Raw genomic sequence first — 24,208 nt, forward strand, 5'->3', positions numbered from 1 at the left:
GCTCCTGCTGGAGGCCCCGCCATTGAGTCTGACGTGGAAGCAGCCTCGGGTCCCAGGGCAGGGCCTCCCGTGATGGGGCCCCCAGGTCCCCCTAACCTGGCCTTTCTCAGGATGCTGACCTTGTGTCGGCCCCTTGAGCTGCCCTGGACATCTGGTCCTCCTGCCTGGGGGCCGAGCTCCACCTGGAGGGCCGTGCCAAGCGCAGAAGCCCACTCGGCACTCACAAGATGATGCTTCGCTCTGTTTAAAATCTCACCTGGATCTCAGTAAAAACAGCCCTTTCATAGCCAGGCCGTGAAGCTGCTCCGTTTGGTGGTTCTCACAGGGAGGTGGACAGCCCGACTCATCTACTCAGTGGCTCTGCTCGGAGCTGTGGGAACCACTAAGCCACATGCCCTGGGCCGTTCCTGATCGGAGAAACATCCTTCAAGACTGATGTGAGATCCGAGTATTCACAGCCTTTACCAACTGCTGAGCTGGACCAGTAGGAACCCGCCCCAGAGACACTAGGCTCTCCTCTGAAATGGACCGAGGCACACGCTGCTCAGGTAGGAGGCGTCTCCTTCAGTCATTATCACGCTGCCTGTTTTCTCAAGCCTCGGGTCGGGGGCAGCAGCTGCCCTGACGTCAGAGCCGGAGAACACAAGGCCCACCAGGGGAGCCCACGGGGCAGGAGCAGGGTCTCACACAAGCACCACCTCAGCAACTGTGAGCTGTCAGAATCACTCAGGGTCACAATGCAAAAGGGGGACTGTGTTTCTATGTGGGGACGGGTTTCTCTCAGCATGGAACACACACAGGGGCGTATAAATGCACAAGATGTCCAGGGACTGTACCATTCACTCACAATGCAAGAATTAAAATCACCCTGCAAATAATAACATCACTTTATTTTAACTGAAGTTAAGGACAAAAGCTGGCCACATTCAGAGTTTAACAGACCTCCTCCAGATGGTTAAAACCTTCTTCTCTTTCTTGGCTAATCTCCTAATTTCAGTCGATTCCCACAAGTTCTCTGGAATCACCTGAAACTGTCCTTTAAGGAGACCCGCCACACCACCCTGTGGCGAAGCTTGACCAAATGCACCGCTGGAGAGAGCTCACTGGACATCATCATCGTCAAAGAGATCTTCAAAATCTACAAAACGAACCAAACCACAAATTGATGGTCACACAAGGTCAATAACTGAGGACATAATGAAAAGGGGTTATGCGGCCGTTCAAAACCAGAGAGAAAACGGAACACAATCTGATCATGATGGGCTCTCAACTTTACCCAACTGGGGCTGACGCAGCCCAAGAGGACAGTGGTCCAGCGTGCAACAGCGTGCACCTTTAGTCTCGTTTCCATTTAGATGACAACCTCGAGAGAACACATGCGGCGTGCTCTGGACCCTGTGGGCGACCCTCACAGCCAGGACTGCGCGGGGCAGCGCCCGCACCTGTGAGCGTGGCCAGGGCTCCGCTCGTGTTGACGCCGCGTGGAGGTGAAGGGGCGGCTTGCAGGAGCCCCTGGAGGCTCACAGCCTGAGAGTGGAAACGCAGAGGGTGGCCCGTGAGAGGCTCCCGTTCAAAGAGTCAGACCTATAGTTAGCTTGGAAATCACAGCCCGAGCCCATTCCCACTGGAGAAACGCCGCAGATTCAGGATGCACTGAATCCTGCAAGATGTAAACCTAGTCCAGGGTTATTTTGTCCTTCTGTGTACTCTCTGTAAGTTTTCTAAACTTCCACCATGGGTATGTGTTACTTTCACAATGAGGGGGGACAACACTAAAATCCCATTCACACCTACTGTGCACTGAGGATGCGCAGAGTAAACGAACCGGAGAGATGGCCACCAGTCCCCACACGGCCGCGTTCCGGGGACGGCAGCACCCAGGCACCCCCACCCTCTGCGGGTGCCGCCTCCTGAGACCCGCCCTGGATGTGCCCACCCATCAGGCTCCCGTCCCCAAGCTGTCCCCGCCTGCCCCCTCTCGAAGGCACTTCTGTTTTTTAAGACGGTGAGTGAGGGCAGGACCGATTCAGGGCTAGAACCCACTGCCTCGGAAACAAGAGACCATCAAACCCTGTCTGCTCGGCGAGTGAAAAGGGCTCAGGACAAGCCCCTCCATAGGCCACTGGGCTTCCTGGCAGGAAAGTGCCTCCCGCACACCGGAGCCGTCACAACCTGCTGGGTGGCGCGCACAAGCCCAAGCCCGAGCTCCTTCCCTTTTCTGCCGGAATCGGCCTCTGGGGGAGAAAGGCCCTCATCTGCTCCTGTGCTCATCAGGCAAGGCAGCCTGGGTCCCCCCCACAGAAGCTTCTGTCAGAATTAAAGGGCTGCTGTTGAAATTCCCGTGAAGGTGAACCCCAGATACAGCGAACCGCCTCTAAGCGCCCAGGCTGGCAGGAGGAGCGGGGGGCTGGGTCGTGAGGGGTTGGGTAGCACACACCCTGCCTGGGTGAGGCTCACGGGCGGCTCTGGAGAATGCTCAGACCTCTGCACCCCGTGCCCCCCACACCCGCTCCCCTAGAGAACGTAAATGCTAGTCAGTTCCAGGGGCCCAAATGTCACCTCCTGTCCTCATGAAGCAGCCCGGCTTCTCTATTGAGCCAACAGCGGCCTGAACAGAAGCCAGAGAAAATGGGCTCGGGTGTCAGAGGGGTCTGGGGCCAGCAAAAACCAACAGGACAAGATAACATCCCAGCTGTCACTGACCGGTGACCAAACTTCTTTGTAGTGACAGGCACCCTGCACGAAAGAAGGATGACAAGAGAGAAAACACCACTGAACTCTCCAGAAAAGCGGTCTTGTGTTTCTACTTATGATTCAACCTGGAGTAAGGATTAATAAAACTGTAGGAAGAACGCCCTCAGAAATTGGAAGGGAACAAGAGAAATACGCCCTCAAACATGGATGAAGACTTCCTATAAAGTTTGTTTTTCACTGTTGTTTATAAACTCCACCCATGTTCCTCAAACTAGCACTGAACTCGAACACAAACAGCTGCTGGTCTCAGAGAAGAGACGCAGGGAGAGCAGGAGGGCGGCTGTCACTGCACAGGCACCGGGACGAGCACCCGGGCGAACGGACAGGAGCCCAGAGCACAGCCGGCGGGCCGGACGCGGCCAGAGCCGCGGGCATCAGATGCGCGTCCCGGGCTCAGACTCCACACCTGGCACGCGGGACGGGAGCTCCTCTCCCCCCTGAAACACAGGGCTGCCCACTTCCCACAGGCTGCACTGCGGTCCAAGAACGACAGAGGGCCTGGCCACGACCCATATCACTCATCTCGCGAAGCCGCTCCACTGCATAACCTGCAGAAGAAACACAGGCTGAAACTGGCAAGCCAATCCTGGCTTCCTTACCGTTAAAAAACTCTGCGTGAACCGCCTTCTCATTGGCTGCCAAGTCCATCAGGAGCCCGGTGCTGCCTCCTGCCTGGGATGGAAGAAAAGGTTATGTCAGCAGGGTTTTCAGAGAGAATGAAGGATAAGTGTCTTGCAGGCTCCACACCACTGCTGGGCAGAAAGTGTCCAGGTCAGGGACAAAACTCAGTCCAGGGAAGGAAGTGGCTGGAGCAGGGGTGAGGGAGGTGGCATTTGGAGGAATGACGGGTCGGTCCCCTCAGGTCTTGGGTTCCTAGGCTCCTCTCTGCCTTTTACAGAGAATCCTGCCTGGACAGCAGCTCTCCTGCACACACCACGGAGGGGACTCCTGTCCCCACAGGCCTGGCCACAGAGGCCCCAACTGAGCCTAGGGATCCCTCTGCTCCCGATGCCCCCTGCTTCTTGTGAGAATTAAGCCGTTTCCCCTGAGAAACTGACCTGCTCGCCTGGGTTTCTTCTTGTGGAGGTGTCATCACGGGCCACCCCTCAACACGGGCAGTAAAACAACGTCAGGACCAAAATTGGGTGGCGTCATGAGGACTCTGAGTCTCTCAGATCACACGGGACACTAGAGCAGAGGCCTCTGGGGGCAGCACCCTGGCCAGGCGGCCCCCAGGTCTCTCTGCACCCTGACTCCCAACACCCCCCAAGCTGTCTGTCCACTTCTTCCAGCTCAGACAGCTGAGCACCTCCTGAGTTCCCCACAGAGCTGCGGGTGGGTTCTCAGAGGCCTCCCTTCTCTCCTCAGTCAGCTAGCAGCCCCCCTCTCACCCCTCACCCCACAGGAAGCCCTGCAGTGACATCCGTGCGGACTTGGTCCCTGGAGGCCTGGCCTTCATTCAGACCCTCTTTCAGTCTTCTGTTCCTTGGTTCACACCACCCCACTCTCTCACCCCCAACCCAGTACCCATCTGCGGAGCCCATCATCCCCACAGTAGAGCCCTCCAGGGACCCACACCTGCCTAAGGCAGGGCCTGGAGTGAGGGCTGAGAAGCAGGGTTAGTGGAGGGGTGACAGCCTTCTGGAGTGGGGTAAGGAGAGCCCACCCATCCCAGGACAGCGGGGAGCAATTCAAGATCGGCTGCCCTCCGCCCCCGCCCCCACCTCCCGGCTCCATCCACCGCGCTCTCTTTCAGGCACCTAAAGGCCTGGCCCGCACGTTAAAGCAGACGACTTTGCCTTCCCTTAGACGCCCTCCCCCGTCCCCATCCCACCCAGCACGGCCTCCGGCACCTGGCTGCAGTCAGCTGCACTCCTAAGGCTTTACTGGACCACCCTCAAGCCCTGGGAGGGCTTCTATCAACCTGCACCGCCAACCTCCCCGTACACTTAGGGCTGGCAATTACTCTCTCCGTGGCTATCTCCAGGACCACGCAGGCTGGGGCTGTCCCCCCGCCCCGGGCTGTTAAGAGAAACAGAGGCCCTGACCCTGGGGAGCTGGCCTGACACTTGGAGACCACAGAACACCAGGACCACAGGAACGTCCTGTAACCCACAGGAGCGGGGAAGACAGAAACGCAGGACCGGGCACCGCGCTGCGCGCCGCCCCCACAAACGGCCCTCCCCCCGCTCCCCGGCGGGCGCCCGCTTCCCTCCTGAGCTCCGCCGTCAGCAGGGCCCTCGCCTCCCCGCCTCCCAGAGGGGGGCTGGCCCCCGCCGCCCGGCAGCACGCCCCCCAGAGCGGGACCCACACCCGGGGTGCCCTCCAGGCGGTGGGCACCGACGCTCACCTCAGTCCCAGCCGCCGCCCACAGGCTTCCCAGGGGCCCAGCGCTTAGGCAGGCACCGCGGGGAGGGCGAGCGTGGGGCCCTGCAGGCCGCTGCCTTCGCTCGGCCCGGCCCCGAAGCGCGCCCGAGAGCTGGCCGTGGAGCCGCTCCCGTCCGGCCCAGCGCGGCTCGCCTCACCTCGTCCAGGTCCACATACGGCCCGGCGCCCTCAGGAAACATCTCGTCCACCGCCGGCTTCATCTCCTCACGCAGTCCCGGCGCCCCGGCTCACTTCCGGCCCGCTGACTGCCTCTTCCGGTGCGTGCACCGTCGTGGCAAGTCTAGACGCGGGAGGGCGGCCGACTCTATGGTTCCCCTCCCCCCACCACCATTTGGCGAGTCTAGTCTTCGGAGGACCTTCAACTCTATGGTACCTTCCTACATTCGTCTAGATTGGGGGGCGGGGGAGGACCACCCTGGGCTGGGCTGGGATGGAGAGAATCTTGCCTGCCTGTCAGCACATAAGAGAAGCTGCTTGATGACTTCACGGTGACCCGCCACCACGAACAATTTGGCCCTAATGGGGTGACACAGAGAGGTGCCCAAGAAATTACCCATTAAAGACTTCGAGTGGTGAACAGAGTGAAGGGCAACAGAGAATGGGGAAAATATTTACAAACCACGTGTCTGATAACAGGTTAATATCCAGAATGTACAGAGACCTCCTAACATGCAACAACAGAAAACAAAGTGGCTCATTAAAACAATCAGCAAAGATGTCCAATAAACATTTCTCCAAAGCAGGTTTATAAATGACCAATAAACCCATGAAAAGATGCTCTGCATCACTGTTCATCAGCAAAATGCAAGCCAAACCATGAGATACCACGTCATACCCATCGGGATGGGTACTATCAGTACCCCAGAAAATAAGACGTGTTGGTGGGAATGTGGGAAAGTGGGAAAACTTGTGCACTGCTGGTTGGAATGTAAAATGGTGCAGCTGTTCTTGAAAACGGTAAGGAGGATCCTCAAAAATTAAACAGATTTGCCGAACATTAGCCCACTAGGCTCCTCAGTCCATGGGATTCTCCAGGCAAGAATACTGGAGTAGGTTGCCATGCCCTCCTCCAGGGGATCTTCCCAACCCAGGGATCAAACCCGAATCTCCTACGTCTCCAGTGTTAGCAGGTGGGTTCTTGACCACTAGCACCACCTGGGAAACCAGATTTCCATCAGTTCACTTCAGTTCAGTCGCTCAGTCATGTCCGACTCTTTGTGACCCCATGGACTGCAGCACGCTAGGCCTCCCTGTCCATCACCAACTCCCGGAGTTTACTCAAACTCATGTCCATTGAGTCAGCGGTGCCATCCAACCATCTCATCCTTTGTCGACCCCTTCTCCTCCCACCTTCAATCTTTCCCAGCATCTGAGTCTTTTCAAATGAGTCAGTTCTTTGCATCAGGTGGCCAAAATATTGGGAGTTTCAGCTTCAACATCAGTCCTTCCAATGAACACTCAGGACTGATCTCCTTTAGGATGGACTGGTTGGATCTCCTTGTAGTCCAAGGGACTCTCAAGAGTCTTCTCCAACACCATAGTTCAAAAGCATCAGTTGTTTGGTGCTCAGCTTTCTTTTAGTCCAACTCTCACATCCATACATGACTACTGGAAAAACCATAGCCTTCAGTAGATGGACCTTTGTTGGCAAAGTAATGTCTCTGCTTTTTAATATGCTGTCTAGGTTGGTCATAACTTTCCTTCCAAGGAGCTAGCGTCTTTTAATTCCATGGCCACAATCACCATCTGCAGTCTGACACTGTTTCCCCTGTTTCCCCATCTGTTTGCCATGAAGTGATGGGACTGGATGCCATGATCTTAGTTTCCTGAATGTTGAGCTTTAAGCCAGCTTTTTCACCCTCCTCTTTCACTTTCATCAAGAGGCTCTTTAGTTCTTCTTCACTTTCTGCCATAAGGGTGGTGTCATCTGCATATCTGAGGTTATTGATATTTCTCCCGGCAATCTTGATTCCAGCTGGTGCTTCATCCAGCCCAGCGTTTCTCATGATGTACTCTGCATATAAGTTAAATAAGCAGGGTGACAATATACAGCCTTGACGTGCTCCTTTTCCTATTTGGAACCAGTCTGTTGTTCCATGTCCAGTTCTAACTGTTGCTTCCTCACCTGCATACAGATTACTCAAGAGGCTGGTCAGGTGATCTGGTATTCCTATCTCTTTCAGAATTTTCCACAGTTTATTGTGATCCACACAGTCAAAGGCTTTGGCATAGTCAATAAAGCAGAAATAGATGCTTTTCTGGAACTCTCTTGCTTTTTTGATGATCCAGCGGATGTTGGCAATTTGATCTCTGGTTCCTCTGCCTTTTCTAAAATCAGCTTGAACATCTGAAATTTCAAAGTTCACATACTGTTGAAGCCTGGCCTGGAGAATTTTGAGCATTACTTTACTAGCGTGTGAGATGGGTGCAATTGTGCAATAGTTTGAACATTCTTTGGCATTGCCTTTATTTGGGGTTGGAATGAAAACTGACCTTTTCCAGTCCTGTGGCCACTGCTGTGTTTTCCAAATTTGCTGACATATTGAGTGCAGCACTTTCATGGTCCAGCAATTCCCCTTCTGGATATATATCCAGAAGAATTGAATGCAAGGTCTCAAAGAGATAGTATTTGTACATCTAAGTTCACAGCAACAGTCATCGCAATGGTTAAAATGTGGTTCTTCAGGATGGCTAAAATGTGGAAGCAACTCAAATAGGTATGAATCAACATTTGAATAGTTGAGCAAAATGTGGTGCATCCACGCAGTGGACTATTTTTCAGCCCTTAAAAGGAAGGAAATGCTGACTGCTTCTGCATGCGGAGAACCTTGAAGACACCACGCTCAGTGAAATCACCAAGAAGCAAATATATGATTCCACTTATATAAGGTTTGTAGAGTAATCAAATTAATAGAGACAGAAAGTAGGCCAGGGCTAGGGGAAGAGGAGTTAGTGTTTACTGGGGACAGGTTTCCGTTTGGGAAGAGGAGCTCGTCTGGAGGTGGAGGGTGAGCACTGTTGCATAATAGTGCAGATGCCCTTAATGCCTTTCAAAAATAGCTACAATAATAAATCTTATGTTATCTTTATTTTGTTGTAAGGTTTTTTAAAAAGAATGTGAATGAGAAGGGAGGGCGGGGCGGGGGGGAGAGCCAGAGATATTTGAGTGACAGGTTTAGAAGCAGGTGGGCTTGGGGGCTGGGCTGTGGGAGCAGTGGTGGCGGGGGGAGGGGAGGGGGGCTCCAGGGAGATAGGGATTGAACAGATTGAGCTGGGACTGTGGCCTGGGTCTGGCGTGGGTGGACCAGGGAGAAGGGAGAAGTGACTGGACGTGTGGGTGACCCTCCAGTGTCACTGTGGCACAAGTCACCTCAAGTGCCTGAGTGAGTCAGACCAGGGACGCTGGGGTCCGTGGCACCAAGAGGGTCCCCTCCTGAGTGAGGGTTTCAAAGTGCAGAGCCCCCACTCCCATGAGGGGAGGGGTCTCCAGGAGAGCTGGGCACAGGGAAGCTAATGTTTACGGATGGACGGAACCAGCACGGTGATGTCACAGAGGTGGTGTGAGAACAGGGGGAGGCTGGGGGACCCCGAGCGCACGGGGGCCGGGGGCTGCTGCTGGTGGTCACGTCCAGCCCACCTCCTCGGAGAGGCACAGGGCCCTGTTCGCGCGTGCTCCAGGACAGAGGTGTGGACGAAGAATGCGGTGTCATATCAGTAAATAAACGACGTGAGGCCATCGGGCCATCGGCCTCTGCAGCTGCCCCCGACCCTGCACCCAGAGGGGATTCAGAAGGAAGACAGGCAGGATGCTGGCCCCAGATAGCCAAGATGCGTGTCAGAGCAGCGGATTCAATAAGCCCAGACTCTTGCATCTCCCCAAACGTAGAGAAGCACCAAATTCACTAACTTGAGATGTCTGGTTTTCTTTCATTAGCAGTACTCTTTTTTATGTTCCAACTACATAGTCTTTTTTGGCAAAAACTCCCACATATTCTGGCTGCTCCCTTACCTCTTCAGGACAGCCCATCAAAGTGATCTGAGAGGCTGTCTCCCCAGCTTAAGGCCTCGGTATATCTGTCATGCTAACTAAGATCGTGGCATGTGGTCCCATCACTTTGTCCACATAGACCGGGAAAAAATGGAAACAGTGACAGATTTTATTTTCTTGGGTTCCAAAATCACTATGGACTATGACTGGAGCCAAGAAATTAAAAGACGCTAGCTCCTTGGAAGGAGAGCTGATAAACCTAGACCGCGTATTAAAAAGCAGAGACATCACTTTGTCGATCAAGGCCCACGTAGTCAAAGCTGTGGTTTTTCCAGTGGTCGTGTATGGATGTGAGAGTTGGACCATAAAGAAGGCTGAACACCCAAGAACTGCTTTCAAACTGTGGGGTTGGAGAAGACTCTTGAGAGTCCCTTGGACTTCAAGGAGATCAAACCAGTCAATCATAAAGGGAAATCAACCCTGAGTATTCACTGGAAGGACTGATGCTGAAGCTGAAGCTCCAATACTTTGGCCACCTGATGCGAAGAGCTGACTCATTTGAAAAGACCCTGATGCTGGGAAAGATTGAAGGCGGGAGGAGAACGGGATGACAGAGGATGAGGTGGTTGGATGGCATCACTGACTTAATGGACATGAATCTGAGCAAACTCTGGGAGATAGTGAAGGACAGGGGAGCCTGGCGTGCTGCAGTCCATGGGGCCGCAAAGAGTCAGACACAACTTAGCGACTGAACAACAACAGCAACATGTCTGCCAAATGAAACACAGTTCTGAACTTTTAGGTTACGCATCTTCCTCAGTCAGCATGGGCACCGACTGCTCGGCGCAGTGGGCCTGTGGTCCCCCAGCCACCACCGACCAAGGCAGGGATGAGGAGACAGTGGCCGTGGGTGGTGCTTGTCGGCAAAGCGGGCTGTGGGGCAGGAAGTGGGGGGTCCGACTGTGAGGGAGACTGGAGGGGTGCACAGAGGAGAGATGAAGCTGCGTGTGTGCTCAGGTGAACAGGGAGGGTCACAGCCAAGTCTGAGTCCTAAACGGGGAGTGAGGTGCTCCCGGGGCTGTGGGCAGGCAGATAGGGTGTCTGCCGAGGGTGGCTTGGGGATGGGGGTTTCTCCTTCTGAGAGCAGAAGGAGGGCAGCTAGGCCTTGAAGACGTGGAATGCAGCCCTGTGTCCTGAGCAGCTGTGGGTGTGTCTGAGAGGGGACACAGGTCCAGCCAGGGCACCCCGGGACCTTCCTCGGGAGGCACCCTAGATGGGGTCCTTGGAGCAGCCTACGGGGGCATCTGAGGCCTTCACTCTCCAATGTTCGGCATAACTGGGAGCACAACCATCCGAGTGGCATGTAAATGACCACACGCGCGCACACACACACACACACTTATGAATTAACACACAGGTCAATGCCATGGGAAGCCTGCTGTCCAGAGGGGCGAAGGTGCATTTTGTCTAGTATGTTTGGTTGAGGCCCAGTTGCCACAAGTGGGCTATCACAGGAGTCAGGAGTTTTTGTGTGTCTGTAGTTAATTTACAGAAACCAAACTCAAACTAGCTCAAGGAGGGGAAGGAACAAAGCGGGTATTGGTTTCTCCCAAACGACTGGCTGGGCCAACAGACTCTTTCTCTTGAGGATTTAAGCTGGAGCAGAGAAAGGGAAGCTGCCCGTGACCACAGGAGGTGGGGCAGAGGGGAGGGCGAGCAGCCGTGCTGGACACCTGGACCCAGTGGGTGGCTCCTGAGGCCGCCGCCTGGGCACCATGGCCACCCCCCGCCTCACTCTCCAGGCGGCCTTCCCCGCCTGGCCTGGGGTCTGTGCCAGAGGCGGGGAGACAGCTCTCAGCGTGACTTCCCGCTCATCCCCTAAGGGCAGACCTTGAAACTGCACAAGGGTAAATTCACTTCCATCACATATTTCCCCCGAACATAACGTGCAGCACACAAGTTTCACAGGACCTAACACAGTTATTATATGTGCTAGTTTCTGTGGTTAAATGCTAGCCCCAAAACTAGTGTCTAAAGTTAAATGGGCTTCCCAGGTGGCTCAGGGGTAAACAATCTGCAGGAGGCACAGGTTCAGTTCCTGGGTTGGGAAGATCCCCTGGAGAAGGAAATGGCAACCCACTCCAGTATTCTTGCTGGGAAATCCCATGGACAGAGGAGCCTGGCGGGCTGCAGTCCATGGGGTCGCAAAAGAGGCAGACACGACTTAACAACTGAACAACAACAAAAAAGTTAAATAGTAAGCACTTTCTGTTATTTTACTGTAAAAGAAAAGCTGGTTGCAGCCCATGAAACCAATTTCTTCACCATCTGAGCAAGTGTGAGCTGCAGCTCTTGCACCTGGGCGGTGGGATCCCCACCATAGGGCAGCTGTCCCGGGCCGGAGGACCGCCCCTGACACCCTGTCCGTGCTGTCTGTGTGGCCTTCCGCTCCTCGGTGCCCAGGATGAGCAACCCATTCCCCCTAACCCCGAGTCCCTGAGTCTGCAGGGCCGGCGGTCGCATTCTGAGGGCCTTCTGCTTGCAGACCCAAGGCCCAAGCCCCTGGAGATCCTCGAAGACCAGCTGCCCCAGGGTGAGCTCAGCATGACGGGTGGTTGCCTGGGCAAGGCCTCCAGCCCAGGGTGGCCACTGCAGGTCTGCTCGCTGCCCAGCTCAATGGCCAAGGGCGGGGGCCCTAGGGCAAGCCTGCCTGGACGGGATCTGGGTTCTGTCAACAAGCCAGGCAGTTGCCTGGTGTTTGTGTGCCTCAGTTTCCCCACCTGCATTCCAGGGCCCCTCCTCGGTTCAGTGTGAGGATGGGGGAGAATCGCAGCTGGTGCTCGGTGACAGAGCCCATTGTCTGAGCTCCCTGCCGGTCAAGAGGGGCCGGGCTAGTTCATCAAGTGAGAGGAAGAGGGGCTGAGTGGAGCTGCTTCTCCAAAGAAAACCGAGAACCACCGTGGGTATGGTGCACTCAAGTCAGGAGTTTATTAAGGACGAGGCCGCCCAACTCCCGTGGGGGCCCCTGGCCCGGATGCTCACTCCTCCCTGTAGGGGACGTGGAAGCCCAGGGTGGTCCCCAGGGGGAAGTGGGCGAAGAAGGTGCGGGCCATGTCCTCCAGCTGGGGGTAGGCCCCCAGGGCCTGGAAGTGCTGCACGTAGTTCCAGAAGTCAGACGTGGAGAAGGGCCAGTAGGGCAGGGCCGGCAGCTCAGCATAGGGGTCTGGAGGGAGGCACCCGGCTCAGGGGCTGGGCCAGCCCGCGGTGCCCGGGGGCTCAGGGCCTGGCCATCCGGGGAGCAGGCTGACCCGGCCCAGCCCCTCAGAGACCCTGGCTGGGGCGTCTGGCCCCGTCCTCCTGGAGACACTGAGCATGGTGAAAACACCGTGGTGGGATGTGGGGGCATCCAAGGGGGGACCCAGAGGAGACCCTGGCCCCCAGGCCTGGAATCTGGACGCTCTGCACCGAGATGGGGCTGGAGTTTGAGGTGGGAATGCTCGGTCCTGGGGGGGTCAGGGGGTCCCTCCTGCCCCATGCGTCTCCAGGGAAGAGGATCCAGTCCCTCTCCCTGTGGGGCTCGACCTCTAGCTGACCCAGGGCTTCCGCTTCACCAGCTTGGGCCAGTGGCCGACTCCCACCCGGCCCCCTTTCTGCCAGGACCGGACACCCGAGACCAGAAACAGGACCCACACCACCCACGAGATCAGAGATGAGAGCAATACGGTACCTCCCTCCTCCTGCACCGGCTTGGCCCCTGTGAGGGAAGGGAGAGCAGTCACCCCGAGGCCCCTGGGCGGGACCCCACCACCCACAGGGGCAGCACAGGAGGACAGGCGGCCCCCACCTGCCAGAGGCGCCAGCAGGAGACAGAGCGCCAGCCTGGGCAGCAGGCGGGCCGGCATCTCCCCAAGGCTGTCTCCAGCGACCGATGTGCGCAGGTCCACCTGCAGCCGGAGGAAGCCAGATGGGTGAGACCACCCAGGCCCCGGACCCCTGCCGCCCCCCGCCACCCCCGGACCCCCGCTGCCCCCCACCACCCCCGGGTGAGCACCTCCCGGGAAAACAGCTCCGATAGAAAGACAAGTTCTCAGTGTTCTCACAGCAACTTCGATTTCAGATGTCTCGTCCTTCTGGGGCTAAACCCACGATTCAGAAGCGGGTGGCCTTATCTCTGTGAACTACTTAAGGACGGACCGGCGTCTGCCCTCCTGGAGTTACCTTGCAGCTGCTCTCGCCCGGCCCTGCAGCCCTAGGGGCGCCTGCCGCAGGCACTCAGGCTCCTCTTTATAAGGGGCCGGGGCCAAGACGTCACGTCCGTGAACCGTCACACTGAGTATTTCATCCCCGCCCAGGGGACTGAGGGCTCCTGTGACCCTGGCAGACTGCCAGGAGTCCGTCCACTTCTGGGAGTCTGGTCCAGAGATCAAATGGGAGAAAGTTGTCTTTGCACAGAACTAAGATGTTTAGGACTGAATTCAACATCATTTCCCAAAATAAACTGCTTCCTTTCTACCAGGATAGAGACAGTCTAAGTCTGACGGGGTTGCAGGAACAGGGCAATCACAAGGCAGCCCCAGGGACAGGCAGGCGGGACGGGACCCTTGGGGAGCCACCAGCAGCCCCTGCCCACGGATCACCGTTGAGCTGAGAGACGGCAGGAAAGGAGGGTGTCTCCAGACCAGCGCCTTCCAGCTTCCCTGCAGTGATGAAGTGTCTCCAGGCAAGAGAGCTACTTAGGGGGTGAGCATCACAGGTTCCCCAGGTGGTGGGTACTAATCCCCAGACAGGGAGGAATGCACCTGCATCTCCCGGCCACCTGCCGGCCACCTGCACCTCCGGGTCAGCTTTACCTCCTGGTCACCTGCACCACCAGGTCACCCGCACCTCTGGGTCACCTGCACCTCTGGGTCACCTGCATCTCCGGGCCACCTTTATCTCCTGGTCACCCGCACCTCCGGGTCACCTGCACCTCCGGGCCACCCGCACCTCCGGGTCACCCGCACCTCCGGGTCACCCGCACCTCCCGGCCACCTGCACCTCCGGGCCACCTTTATCTCCTGGTCACCTGCACCTCCGGGTCACCAGCACCTCCGGGCCACCTTCACCTCCTGCAAGCTCTTGGCTCTGGGACTTGACTTGGCACCTGGTGCCGTGGTTGATGGAGGCCCCTGACCACTGGGAACAGCAGCGTTGATGTCAGACCAGAGAACCAGCTCCCGAGACCATCCTGACCCGTCTGGTCCCCTGGGCCGCTCTCCTGGCTCCACTACTCTGCCGACAGGGCTACTAGGAGCCTAATGGGATGGGGGTGGGGTGTAGGAACAGGACTTATGTGGTGTGTGTGTGTAGGGGGAGCTGAGGAAGCGGAGTCTGGAAGGAGCCTGGGAAGCGGTCTCTGCGTGGCTCTCGCGTCTGTGCCTTCAAGGCCCAGCATCTCAGTGGGCCTGGGACCCTGATGTTCCGTGGGGGAGGCAGAGCTGGATGGGGGCAGCGATCGAGGACCAGCCCCCCCGGACACCCTCATCACCGCATGCTGTCCATCGCTAACGTAGTGAAAAGGAGAGAGGGGAATGGGCTTTTCTTTCCCCTTCCTGAGAACCGAGAAGATAAGGAGCGCCGTGAGCAGGCCTGGGCGTTCCTGGCTGTTCGCTTTAAGGGCTCCTAATGCTGCATGTCTGTGACTAAGCTTGCTTTTCTGCCCCTAACGCTGCAGGACGGAGAAGGCAGCGGCACCCACTCCAGTGCTCTTGCCTGGAGAATCCCAGGGACGGCGGAGCCTGGTGGGCTGCAGTCCGTGGGGTCGCGAAGAGTCGGACACGACTGAGCGACTTCGCTTTCACTTTTCCCTTTCATGCATTGGAGAAGGCAGCGGCACCCACTCCAGTGCTCTTGCCTGGAGAATCGCAGGGACGGCGGAGCCTGGTGGGCTGCAGTCCGTGGGGTCGCGAAGAGTCGGACACGACTGAGCGACTTCGCTTTCACTTTTCCCTTTCATGCATTGGAGAAGGCAGCGGCACCCACTCCAGTGCTCTTGCCTGGAGAATCCCAGGGACGGCGGAGCCTGGTGGGCTGCAGTCCGTGGGGTCGCGAAGAGTCGGACACGACTGAGCGACTTCGCTTTCACTTTTCCCTTTCATGCATTGGAGAAGGCAGCGGCACCCACTCCAGTGCTCTTGCCTGGAGAATCCCAGGGACGGCGGAGCCTGGTGGGCTGCAGTCCGTGGGGTCGCGAAGAGTCGGACACGACTGAGCGACTTCGCTTTCACTTTTCCCTTTCATGCATTGGAGAAGGCAGCGGCACCCACTCCAGTGCTCTTGCCTGGAGAATCCCACGGACGGCGGAGCCTGGTGGGCTGCCGTCTGTGGGGTCGCACAGAGTCGGACACGACTGAAGCGACTTAGCAGCAGCAGCAGCAGCAACACTGCAGGAGCTACAGGTCACATTTTCTCCTTGGACTCTGCGCTAAATGCATCCCCTACCTGGTGTTTACCCTTACAGCATGCTTCCCCTTGCAGTCACACAGCAGAGAGAAGGCTGCAGAGTCGCCTGACTGCCAGATTCAGTTACTGGGTGACTGATGCCAGTTTACGACTGTCTTTGAAACAAGGAAGGAATCAAGGTCCTGTCCCCTTTGTTCCTCGCCACGGGCTCCTGACAGTGAGCCCTTGCCTTACACAAGCCCCTGGACTCCTCACGGGTGTGGTGGGGGCGGGCACAGTTCTTGAGGCACGAGCTACTGTGCCCCCCTCTGTGCTGGCTGAGAGTGAAAGTCACCTTCCCATCTCCCCCAAACTCTATTTTTCATTTGGCTTCAGTGAGCAGGGAAGACCAAGATTTTGGCGGCAACATGAACAACTTCATGTGTGAAGACGATGTGCAAATGCCCCTATGATGTTAGGAAAAAATGAAATAAAATTACCAGTACTTATTTTACAACTGTTTACTTAACAAAAACACTCAATGTAGAAAAAGTCTACGATCAATGAGCAGTGATGATGTTGGGAGCTATAGGTATATTCTTTTTCTTCTTTCTGGGTATAATATATTCCTTAATTTATTACTTTTAATTTAATTTTTATTTTATATTGGGGTATAGTTGACTGGTGGCTCGGTGGTAAAGAATCCGCCTGCCAGGGCAGGAGACCCGGCTCAATCCCTAGGTCGGGAAGATCCCCTGGAGAAGGAAATGGCAACCTGCTCCAGTATTCTCGCCTGGAGAATCCCACGGACAGAGGAACCTGCTGGCTACAGTCCACAGGGTTGCAAAGAGTCAGACATGGCTTGGCGACTAAACAAAAACAACATAGTTGATTTACAATGTTGTGTTAATTTCAGGTGTGCAGCAAAGTGATTCAGTTGTACGTGTGTCCTTTTCAGATTCTTTTTCCATTTAGGTGATTGCAGAGCATTGAGTAGAGTCCCCAGTGCTATACAGCAGGTCCCTGTTGACTGTCTATTTTATATATAGTGGTGTGTATATGTTCATCCCAAACTCCTAATTTCTCTCTCTTCCACTCTTTCCCCTTTGATAACTATGCATTTGCTTACTTTTATAAAGGGGAAAAGAATCTTAAAAAAAAAAAACCACCACCAGTTTACTTACCCTGTTGCTTAGCATTCTGACCTGCTGGCCTGGGTCAACCGTCCAGGTCTCCCATAACCACCCCCAGGTCCTCCCCACACCTTTTCTCACCTCCTGAGTTCTTCAAGCTACTCTCCCTTGTTGGCCTGGGCACAGACCCTCCTGGGCCCACCTGGAGGGTCCCACCTGGAGAACCGCATCTGCAGAACCCCACTGGGGCCTGCTCCTCTGCCCCCTCACCCGGTAGCCCTCCCGCAGTGACCCTTGCGGGGGCTGTGCTCACCCGGCCATGTTTGGCTCTTGTTCGATGGGACCAGAGGCCTGGTTCTCACACGGTCCGGGACCCTGACAGAATGGAACGCAGCTGTGATTCAGCAGCTGGGGACGGAGCCTGGGACTCCCTAGGAGGCGTCCGTGCTAGGGCTCCAGAGCACACGTAGGGAGGGAGGCCCGAGCAGGCTGTCCACCCAGGCAGTGTCAGAATCGCCAAGGGGACTTGGCAGAATGCACATTCCCGGGCCCTGCCTCTCAGAGTTCTGATTCTAGAGCTCAGGGGGCTCTAGACTCTGGGCCCAGGACTCTGCACCTCAATTACTTCATCAAGGGTGCCGAGCAGGCCTAGGGCCTGGCTTTGAGAGCTGCTGTCCAAAGAAGTCCTTGACCCTGGCACACACGGGGACCTGCTGCAGACTTGTCAATAGGTGGCATTTGCAGCCCCCATTCTCCTGGGGCAGATGCTAATGTAATGGGTCAGGGATAGGGCGTAGGTCATGGCAGTGAAATCTCTGAAGCCTGGTTGACTATGTCCGCCCCTGCCCCGCACAGGACCCTCCCTGTGGTCACTTTGGAGGCCTCTGAAGGTCCCCCCTAGCTGCCTTGAGAAGCAGCTCTGGTTGCAGGCCCTCCTGGAGGAAGTGGACAGAAGCCACCGGTCTGCCTCCTGGGCTCACTGGGCAGAGAGAAGGGGGTGAGGGGCTGGGGGCTCAGGGGTCTCACCTGGGAGCCTTCCTCCTCCCCACTCTACCTGCACCAGCTGAGGCTGGCCGGTCGCTGCCATCAGGCGGTCTTGGGGCGCCCCCTGCCGCCCGACTCAGGCACACCGGGCACGGCCACCCACCTGGGTCTCCGGGAAGGACCCGAGGGTGCCCGGGTCACGGTCCTCTCAGCTGTTCCCACACAAGCCAGACCCTGGTTCTTTACGAAGCCCTAAAGCCACAGGTCCCCCTGGACACGGGCCTCCTGCCCTTGCTTCCTGGAGGCTCCTCCTCCCCGGGCCCCTCCCAGGACCACCCCCAGCTCAGGGTGGTCAAGACCCCCCCCATCGAGGTCTTGATCTGCTTCGGGGAGTCTCAGCCCTGGCCACTCCGGGGCTTGCAGGGCCCCTGTGGACAGCCCACCTCCAGGGACCCCAGGAGTGTGCCCTCTGCCTCAGCACTGGGCGGGGGCTTGCTCACAGTCCAGTCACTCTGTCCCAGGTGCGCGGTCTCAGCGGGTGAGGCTGGCCCCCTGCTAGGCGGACTTCCTTTCTGAGCCTGCGGCTCCCGAGTCTCCCCGAGTGTCCGGTGGGTGGGGGTGGGCTCAGCACCTGGCGGGTCGGGGCCAGGCCGGGCTCACCTGGTCAGCATGGGAGCCGGGTCCTGCCGGCCTCCCACCTGGAGTCCCCGGCCACGCTCACTCCGCCCCAGGGCCCCTCCAGAAGCGCACCCCCCCCGCCCCCGCTCCTGCAAGGGGAGGGGGCGCCTCTCACCGTCACCTATTTGTTTCCTGCCCACAGCCTCTGATTGTACTGGTCATTCTAAGAAAAGGATTTGCAATTCAGCGTGACATCTAATGAACAGGAACAGAGTTTAGGGGACTGAGGACTCAGTTGCCTTGGAAAGGCCCACTCGAGGTGGACACTGCCAGAAACTACGCCCAGGTGGACGTGGACCCGGGACGCGGGGAGGCTGGAACCTGGACTGCCCCTGCGCTCCAAGGGATCCCAGGCCGGACACCGTGGAGGACGTGTCCTGGGAGTGGGCTGCAGGGGGCGCCAGGCCCACTGGAATCCGAGGAGAGCCCAGCTGAGATTTGGAAGTTAAATGCCTAAAAGGCCCACGTGACTCTCCCTGAAAATCATTCCTGCCTAAGAGGGGTCTGTGAGCATTTCTGGCCAGGTCCCGGTTCATTCCATGAGAAGCCTTCTCCTGAGCCCAGGGGACCCCGGCCTGGGGTGGAGGGAGGCCGGGCAGTGGGGACCCACCAGTAGCCCAGGGTGGACAGAAAAATGCAGGATACCCCAATACTAAAAGGCATTCATTGACTATTTGAGATTCTAGTCTACCTGGGCCTGTATTTGTATTTGTGGAAATGACAATCCTGCCAAGCTCAGGCCCTGCCTGGTCTGCAGCGCCAAGCCCAGGCTCTGCCCAGGAGCCAGGACTCTGGGCTCAGGCGGGCGGTGGGAAGGGACTCCAGCCCTGGAGGTGGAGCAGACACCGGAGGGTCTTTTCCGAGCTGCTTCCTCCTGGAGGATCACAAAGATGGCACACAGGGTGGCAGCTGGCCTGCAGCCCTGAGCCCCAGGCCCTGGACCCCCGGAGTCTCCGCAGCTGTCTAGGGCTGGCCCAGCTCGCTTCTCCATGGAGAGAAGCTGGTGGAGCCAGAAAGGTGGGCGGGACTGTGCTGGAAGAGCCCGCCTTCTCACAGGAGCCTAGGGGACACAGGGGGCCGTGCCTCAAGGTCCCAGGACTCAGAGGAGAAGCGTCCGCACTAGATGTGAGCTGTGACAGGGGCCTTTGACGCACCCGTGCTGGACAGGCTGTGCCCCCGGCCCCCAAGGCCCCTGGGCACCAGGGCCGCCCTCCTGGAGATGCTCCCTGAGAAGGCCTCAGGGCCTCAGCTCCGTGGTGGTGGAGGACTCTGTCCAGGTCGTAGGTGAGGCCCTGGTTGTGTGGGAGTAAAGGGCCCTGGAGACAGAGGCCCCTGGCACCCCCCTGTGAGAGCGGCGGGAGATGCCGGACAAAGGGCTGCCCACTCCTCCTGCCAGGGTACCGAGAGCGCCCGAGGGTCTCCCCCGCACCACGAGCTCCACCAGCATCATCCTGGCATGGGCGTGGCCAGCACGCCCTGTCTGGGACACCGTCTGGGGGATGTGGTTCCGGGGGCAGAGGTGGGCATCTGGGTGGAGCTGTGAACAGAAGGGGTGAAGCTGGAACAGGGACGACCCACTGCCCACCCAGATCCCAAGATCTCGACTCGCTGCCCGCCCGGGGCTCCCGAGACCTCAGACCGGAGGAAGCGCTGATCGGGGTCTTGTATCTTATGGGTTGGGGCTGCCCCCGGGGCTAACCCCGACTCTGGGTGTCGGGTGTCCACTGGCTCCTGGGGTCTCTGAGAAGCGCGGGGCGGCAGGGAGGGGTGGGGGTTAGCGGCAGGTGAGGCCTGGGCGCAGCTGGACGCTCTGGCTAGGGCTGAGTGGGTGAGGTGGGCTGGGGGCTGCCCGGGCCTGTGTGCTCCTCATCCTCCCAGCACACACGCCCCCAGAGGACACAGTGCAGCCCTCAAGGCCGGACCAGAGCCAAGCCAGGTCTACACTGCCCTCGCGGCAAGTCGGACAGCGGTCTGTGTGCCGGAGGGCATGGTGAGCCTCCAGGGCACCCAGTCACCACGTCGCACGGTAATAGGACTCTCACTCCGGAGACCCCATCCCTGGGGGAGTGGCACGCAGCCCTGGCAGCTGCTAAGGGCCTGGCGTCTTTTGGTGTTCTCTGTGCCAGGCCCCTCTGTGGACCATTCACAGAGATCCTGGCTCCCGGTGCGGCCAGAGCTGTCCCTCTCACCCCCACGTACTGGGGAGAAAACCGAGGCGCTCAGACTTGGGGACCAGCCAGGGCCGGCCGTGAATGGTGGGGCCCTGGGGCAGCCCCTCGTGAGGGTCAGAATGCCCTCTGTCCCCCGCCGGCCCTCACCCTGACCGCGGGCCACACCGTCCCCCCGGCCGTCTCCTTCAGAAGCGTGGCCGTGAGACCCCGCCTTTCAAACGTGCTCCCGGGGGTCACGATGCCGCTGGTCTTCTGAGGCCCCCAGGCGTTCGGGAGCTGCTGCCCTGACAGAACTGTCTGGCCGGTTGGCCTTCTAGGCGCGGCTCATGACCTGCTGCAGCAGCTCTGGGCCCAGCACCCCAGGGCTCTGTCCACAAGGAGCCCAGAGGGTTTTTTAACCCCTGGCTTTGGGAGCACAGCCACAGCGTTCCTGAGACTGAGCGGAGCAGAAGGACAGCAGCTTCCCGGGCAGTTGCTCACCGTCAACCGCGTCCAGCACTGTGGGTCCCGGCTCACCTCCCCCAGGGGCAGGGAGGAGCCCACGAGGTCCTCGGGCAGGGAGGAGGCCCCTCCACTGGCCAGGCTCGATGCCCCTGCCCACCCCCAGCTCCTCTCCTCCTGGGCTCTTGGCCCCTCCCAGTCACAAAGCTGCTGGCAGAAGCTGGCTCACGGCCCTCAGGGAGGATCCAGCATCAGAGGCGCAAGTGTCCATCCACTGGACATCCTGGAGGGAGAGGTTTGGGGGTGTGGGGCAGGCACGCTCCAGCCCTCTATGGCCATGCGTGCGCCCCCATCTAGCGCCCCCCCGGGTCCGCAGCTTGCAGGGCCCGCCTGCTCTCTGCAGGCAGAGGGTGTGGGGTGGGGGGAAGTCCTGCCTCCCAAGGCTGCAGGACAGAGGCATTTTCCTGGGACCCAGGTGAGAGTCAGGCAGGAGAAGAAAGCTGGGCAGGGTGGGTGGAGAGGACTGGGGTCCAGGCCAGGCTAGGGTCTGTATGCAAAGCTGGGGAGAGTAAGGGGACCAAGGTGACCCCCGGGATCACACTCGGGGCACCCTGCAGTTTGGGGAGTGGGGAGCATCAGGGCAAGCCCCTCCCCAGGGAGTGGGGTCTGCCTTGTCGCCTGGTGTCACTTGGGGCTGGGGTTACTTCCGCTTGTCCTGGATTGCTGCTCTCCAGACCTCCTGTCCGCAATGGGGGTGCATGGGTGGGCCCTGGAGCCTGGGTGGGCATGCCCAGCAGAGGAGGGTGGGACCAGGCAGGCACACAGGGCTGTCATCCAGGTAGGGGGTGGAGGGTGGGCAGGAGCCCAGCAGGTGGGGCCCCAGGAGAAGCCAGCCACCATGGTATCCTCTCCCGGGCTCTGTCCTTCCCACAGACACTGTCCCTGGGGAGGTGACCGTGGGCAGAGGACCTGGGTCACGCGGCGCGTGCTCCTCGTTTACGGGGGCCCAGTGCCCGCCGGGTCTACTGGCTCACTGGAGGGTCCAGTGAGCGTATCCGAGTCCTTCACCTACTCCCAGGAGCCCCAAATCCCCGACACGTTTCCAGTAATACAGTGAGGAGGGGTGAGCATGATGTAGAGACTGGCCTGCTTCTTTGCCAGGTGTGAGGGTGTCTGGCCCTCCTCCAGGGCCGGCAGGCTCGGGGGAACGGTGGGGAGCTGGGGAAGGCAGGGGAGCTGTGGGAAGGGCTGGAGGGTATATTACAAAGTGGAGGGTTTCAGAGCTTTGCTATTGTTTGATCCACGTTCACTGAGGTCATTGGGGGGCACACCGGGGGCGCACAGCTCACTGACCACACGTGCACTGCCCTGGTCACCACCTGCGCGGCAGGTCGGTCCCAGCGCCACCACCACCCCACCCCTCGCACCAGCGCCCTCGCTTGGCATCAAACACCCTGAGCGCACAGCCTCCCTTCACTTTCGTGGGTCTGCCTTCTGCGTCTGGAGCGGGCTGGTGTCCTCAACCACTGGACCCCCTGCTGACCGAGACTCCTCCGCCCTCCGCCTCATCTCCTGGGAAAGCGGGGCGGGCAGGTGAGGTCCGGGAGGCAGTGCCAGCCCGGGGGTGCATGCGTGGGGCGGCCCGGTCCCCACATCGCAGGCCCTCGAGGCAGCTGTCCTGCGTGGCCCAGGCCCACACTGCAGCCCAGGGGCCCATCGGCCTGCTTCTGCTTTGAAATGGGAAACAGAGCGTGAGAAGCCCCCCTCCCCAGCGGTGGTGGCGCTGGGACCAAGAGCTCGGCCTGAGCCTCACTGTCCCTCAGTCCCCACGAGGTGCCCTGTCCTTCTCTGACCACAGAATGCAGACTGGCCCTCCCAAGGCCCCTCTTTCACAAGGTAACTCATCCAGGCCTCAGACAGTCGCTTGTCTGCTTCTTTCCAGACCTTTTCCCTTTCAGGGTCTTGGGGTGAGCCTGGTCCCTTGGGGGGGGTCCAAGGCCAGCTCTCAGGGTCACCCCTGCCCAGGGTACATGGCCTGGACCCCCAAGGCGGCCCCCTGGAAAGCTGCACCTCCCTCCAAGACCTGGGAAACGGGGAGGGTCCTGGGGTTGCAGCCTTGGCCAGAGGCATAGCCACGCGTGCCCTCCCGCCCGGCCAGGCCCTGGACACCCAGCCACTCGCCCCAGATCACACGCGGCTTGTGACAGGGAGGGCACTTTGGCTTCTGGGCCTTCCTGCCCCCACCAGCCGTGGGACTGTGAGCCAGTCACCCGACACCTGCGCACCTCGGTCCCCTCATCTGTGAAACGGTGCCTCGGGCGCTGAGGCCAGAGGGCTGTGAGGGGACCGGAGGGGAGGGTCCCCGCACACAGGGGGCTCCCAGGCAATGTCAGCGCCCTCATCCGAGTCTCTGGGCCAGCCTCTGCGCCAGGGACTGACAGCGCTGTGCAGGGGCGGGCGGGGAGGGGGCACTGCAGAGCCGGGAAGGACCGCTGAGTCCCGGAGGCCCGCACACTTCTCTGCAGCCCCACGGCCCAGCCCGTGCCCCTCCAGGCTGGCTGGAAGGACTCGCGCTCTGGAGAGGTGGCACCTGGGCCTTGGGCACGGATGAGCTCAGGGTGGACGGTGAAGACCATCCATCCTGCCAACCAGACCTGCGGGAATGAGGCGCCTGAAGCGGACTGGTCCAGCGGTCAGAGCCTGGGCTCAGAAGGGCTCCTACTGTCTTGAGTCTGGCCCGACCTCTGACAGGCTGTGAGACTAGGCAGGACACACACCCTCTCAGGGCCTCAATTTCTCACCTGAGAAATGGACACAATCACAGGATAACATCCAGGAGGCTCCTGGAGTCTGGTGATAGCTATTACCAATATTTACAAGATGAAAGGTCTGAGCATAAATTTAAGGGGGCAGGAAGGAAGAGGCTTGAAACACTAACACTATCACTGTTGGATGAGACACTGTGTCCACGGAACAGAACGGGACGTCACAACAGAGGTGGCATCCTGAAAGCAAGAAGCATTATCGGAGATTCAAAATATTAACGTAATAATTTAAAATTTAAAAAGCCAACAGAAAGATAGGAGGGGAGAGCGATGAAAATCATAGAATAGAACAAAAAGACAAAAGCAGAAAACCACAGGAAAGACAGGAAGAGCGAGAGGATGCTCAGGAGATCTGACATGAGTGACGGCAGTGGCCGTGCAGGGGGTGGTCCTCGTGGGGAAGGCCTGCGCCCCAGAGACACAGGG

General features: G+C 58.6%; 2 protein-coding genes and 1 long non-coding RNA gene across 4 annotated transcripts; all 3 read right to left on the reverse strand.

The window, feature by feature from the left end:
* Positions 1-869: 869 nt before the first annotated feature.
* COPS9 (COP9 signalosome subunit 9) lies at positions 870-5,395 on the reverse strand. Its single transcript, XM_081485678.1, has 3 exons — positions 5,280-5,395; positions 3,354-3,426; positions 870-1,138 (listed from the first exon to the last, which is right to left on the reverse strand). Exons 1-3 carry the CDS (start codon positions 5,340-5,342, stop codon positions 1,101-1,103), a joined length of 174 nt encoding a protein of 57 aa, XP_081341804.1. The 5' UTR covers positions 5,343-5,395; the 3' UTR covers positions 870-1,100.
* Positions 5,396-12,094: 6,699 nt separating this feature from the next.
* On the reverse strand, positions 12,095-14,305 carry OTOS (otospiralin). Of its 2 annotated transcripts, XM_081488043.1 has the most exons (4): positions 13,182-14,305; positions 12,975-13,074; positions 12,858-12,884; positions 12,095-12,353 (listed from the first exon to the last, which is right to left on the reverse strand). In XM_081488043.1, exons 2-4 carry the CDS (start codon positions 13,030-13,032, stop codon positions 12,169-12,171), a joined length of 270 nt encoding a protein of 89 aa, XP_081344169.1. In that variant the 5' UTR covers positions 13,033-13,074; positions 13,182-14,305; the 3' UTR covers positions 12,095-12,168. The 2 variants fall into 2 exon arrangements, with proteins under 2 accessions (XP_081344169.1, XP_081344168.1); XM_081488042.1 differs by having other exon boundaries at positions 12,975-14,305.
* A 1,879-nt stretch (positions 14,306-16,184) lies between these two features.
* On the reverse strand, positions 16,185-18,597 carry LOC145505587 (uncharacterized). Its single transcript, XR_014053129.1, has 2 exons — positions 16,997-18,597; positions 16,185-16,419 (listed from the first exon to the last, which is right to left on the reverse strand). It is a non-coding gene; the product is annotated as an uncharacterized LOC145505587 (long non-coding RNA).
* Positions 18,598-24,208: the final 5,611 nt, after the last annotated feature.

Source organism: Giraffa tippelskirchi, chromosome 5 (genome assembly GCF_054371585.1).
Source record: "Giraffa tippelskirchi isolate mGirTip1 chromosome 5, T2T-mGirTip1v1.2.pri, whole genome shotgun sequence".
NCBI classification, from domain to species: Eukaryota; Metazoa; Chordata; class Mammalia; order Artiodactyla; family Giraffidae; genus Giraffa; species Giraffa tippelskirchi.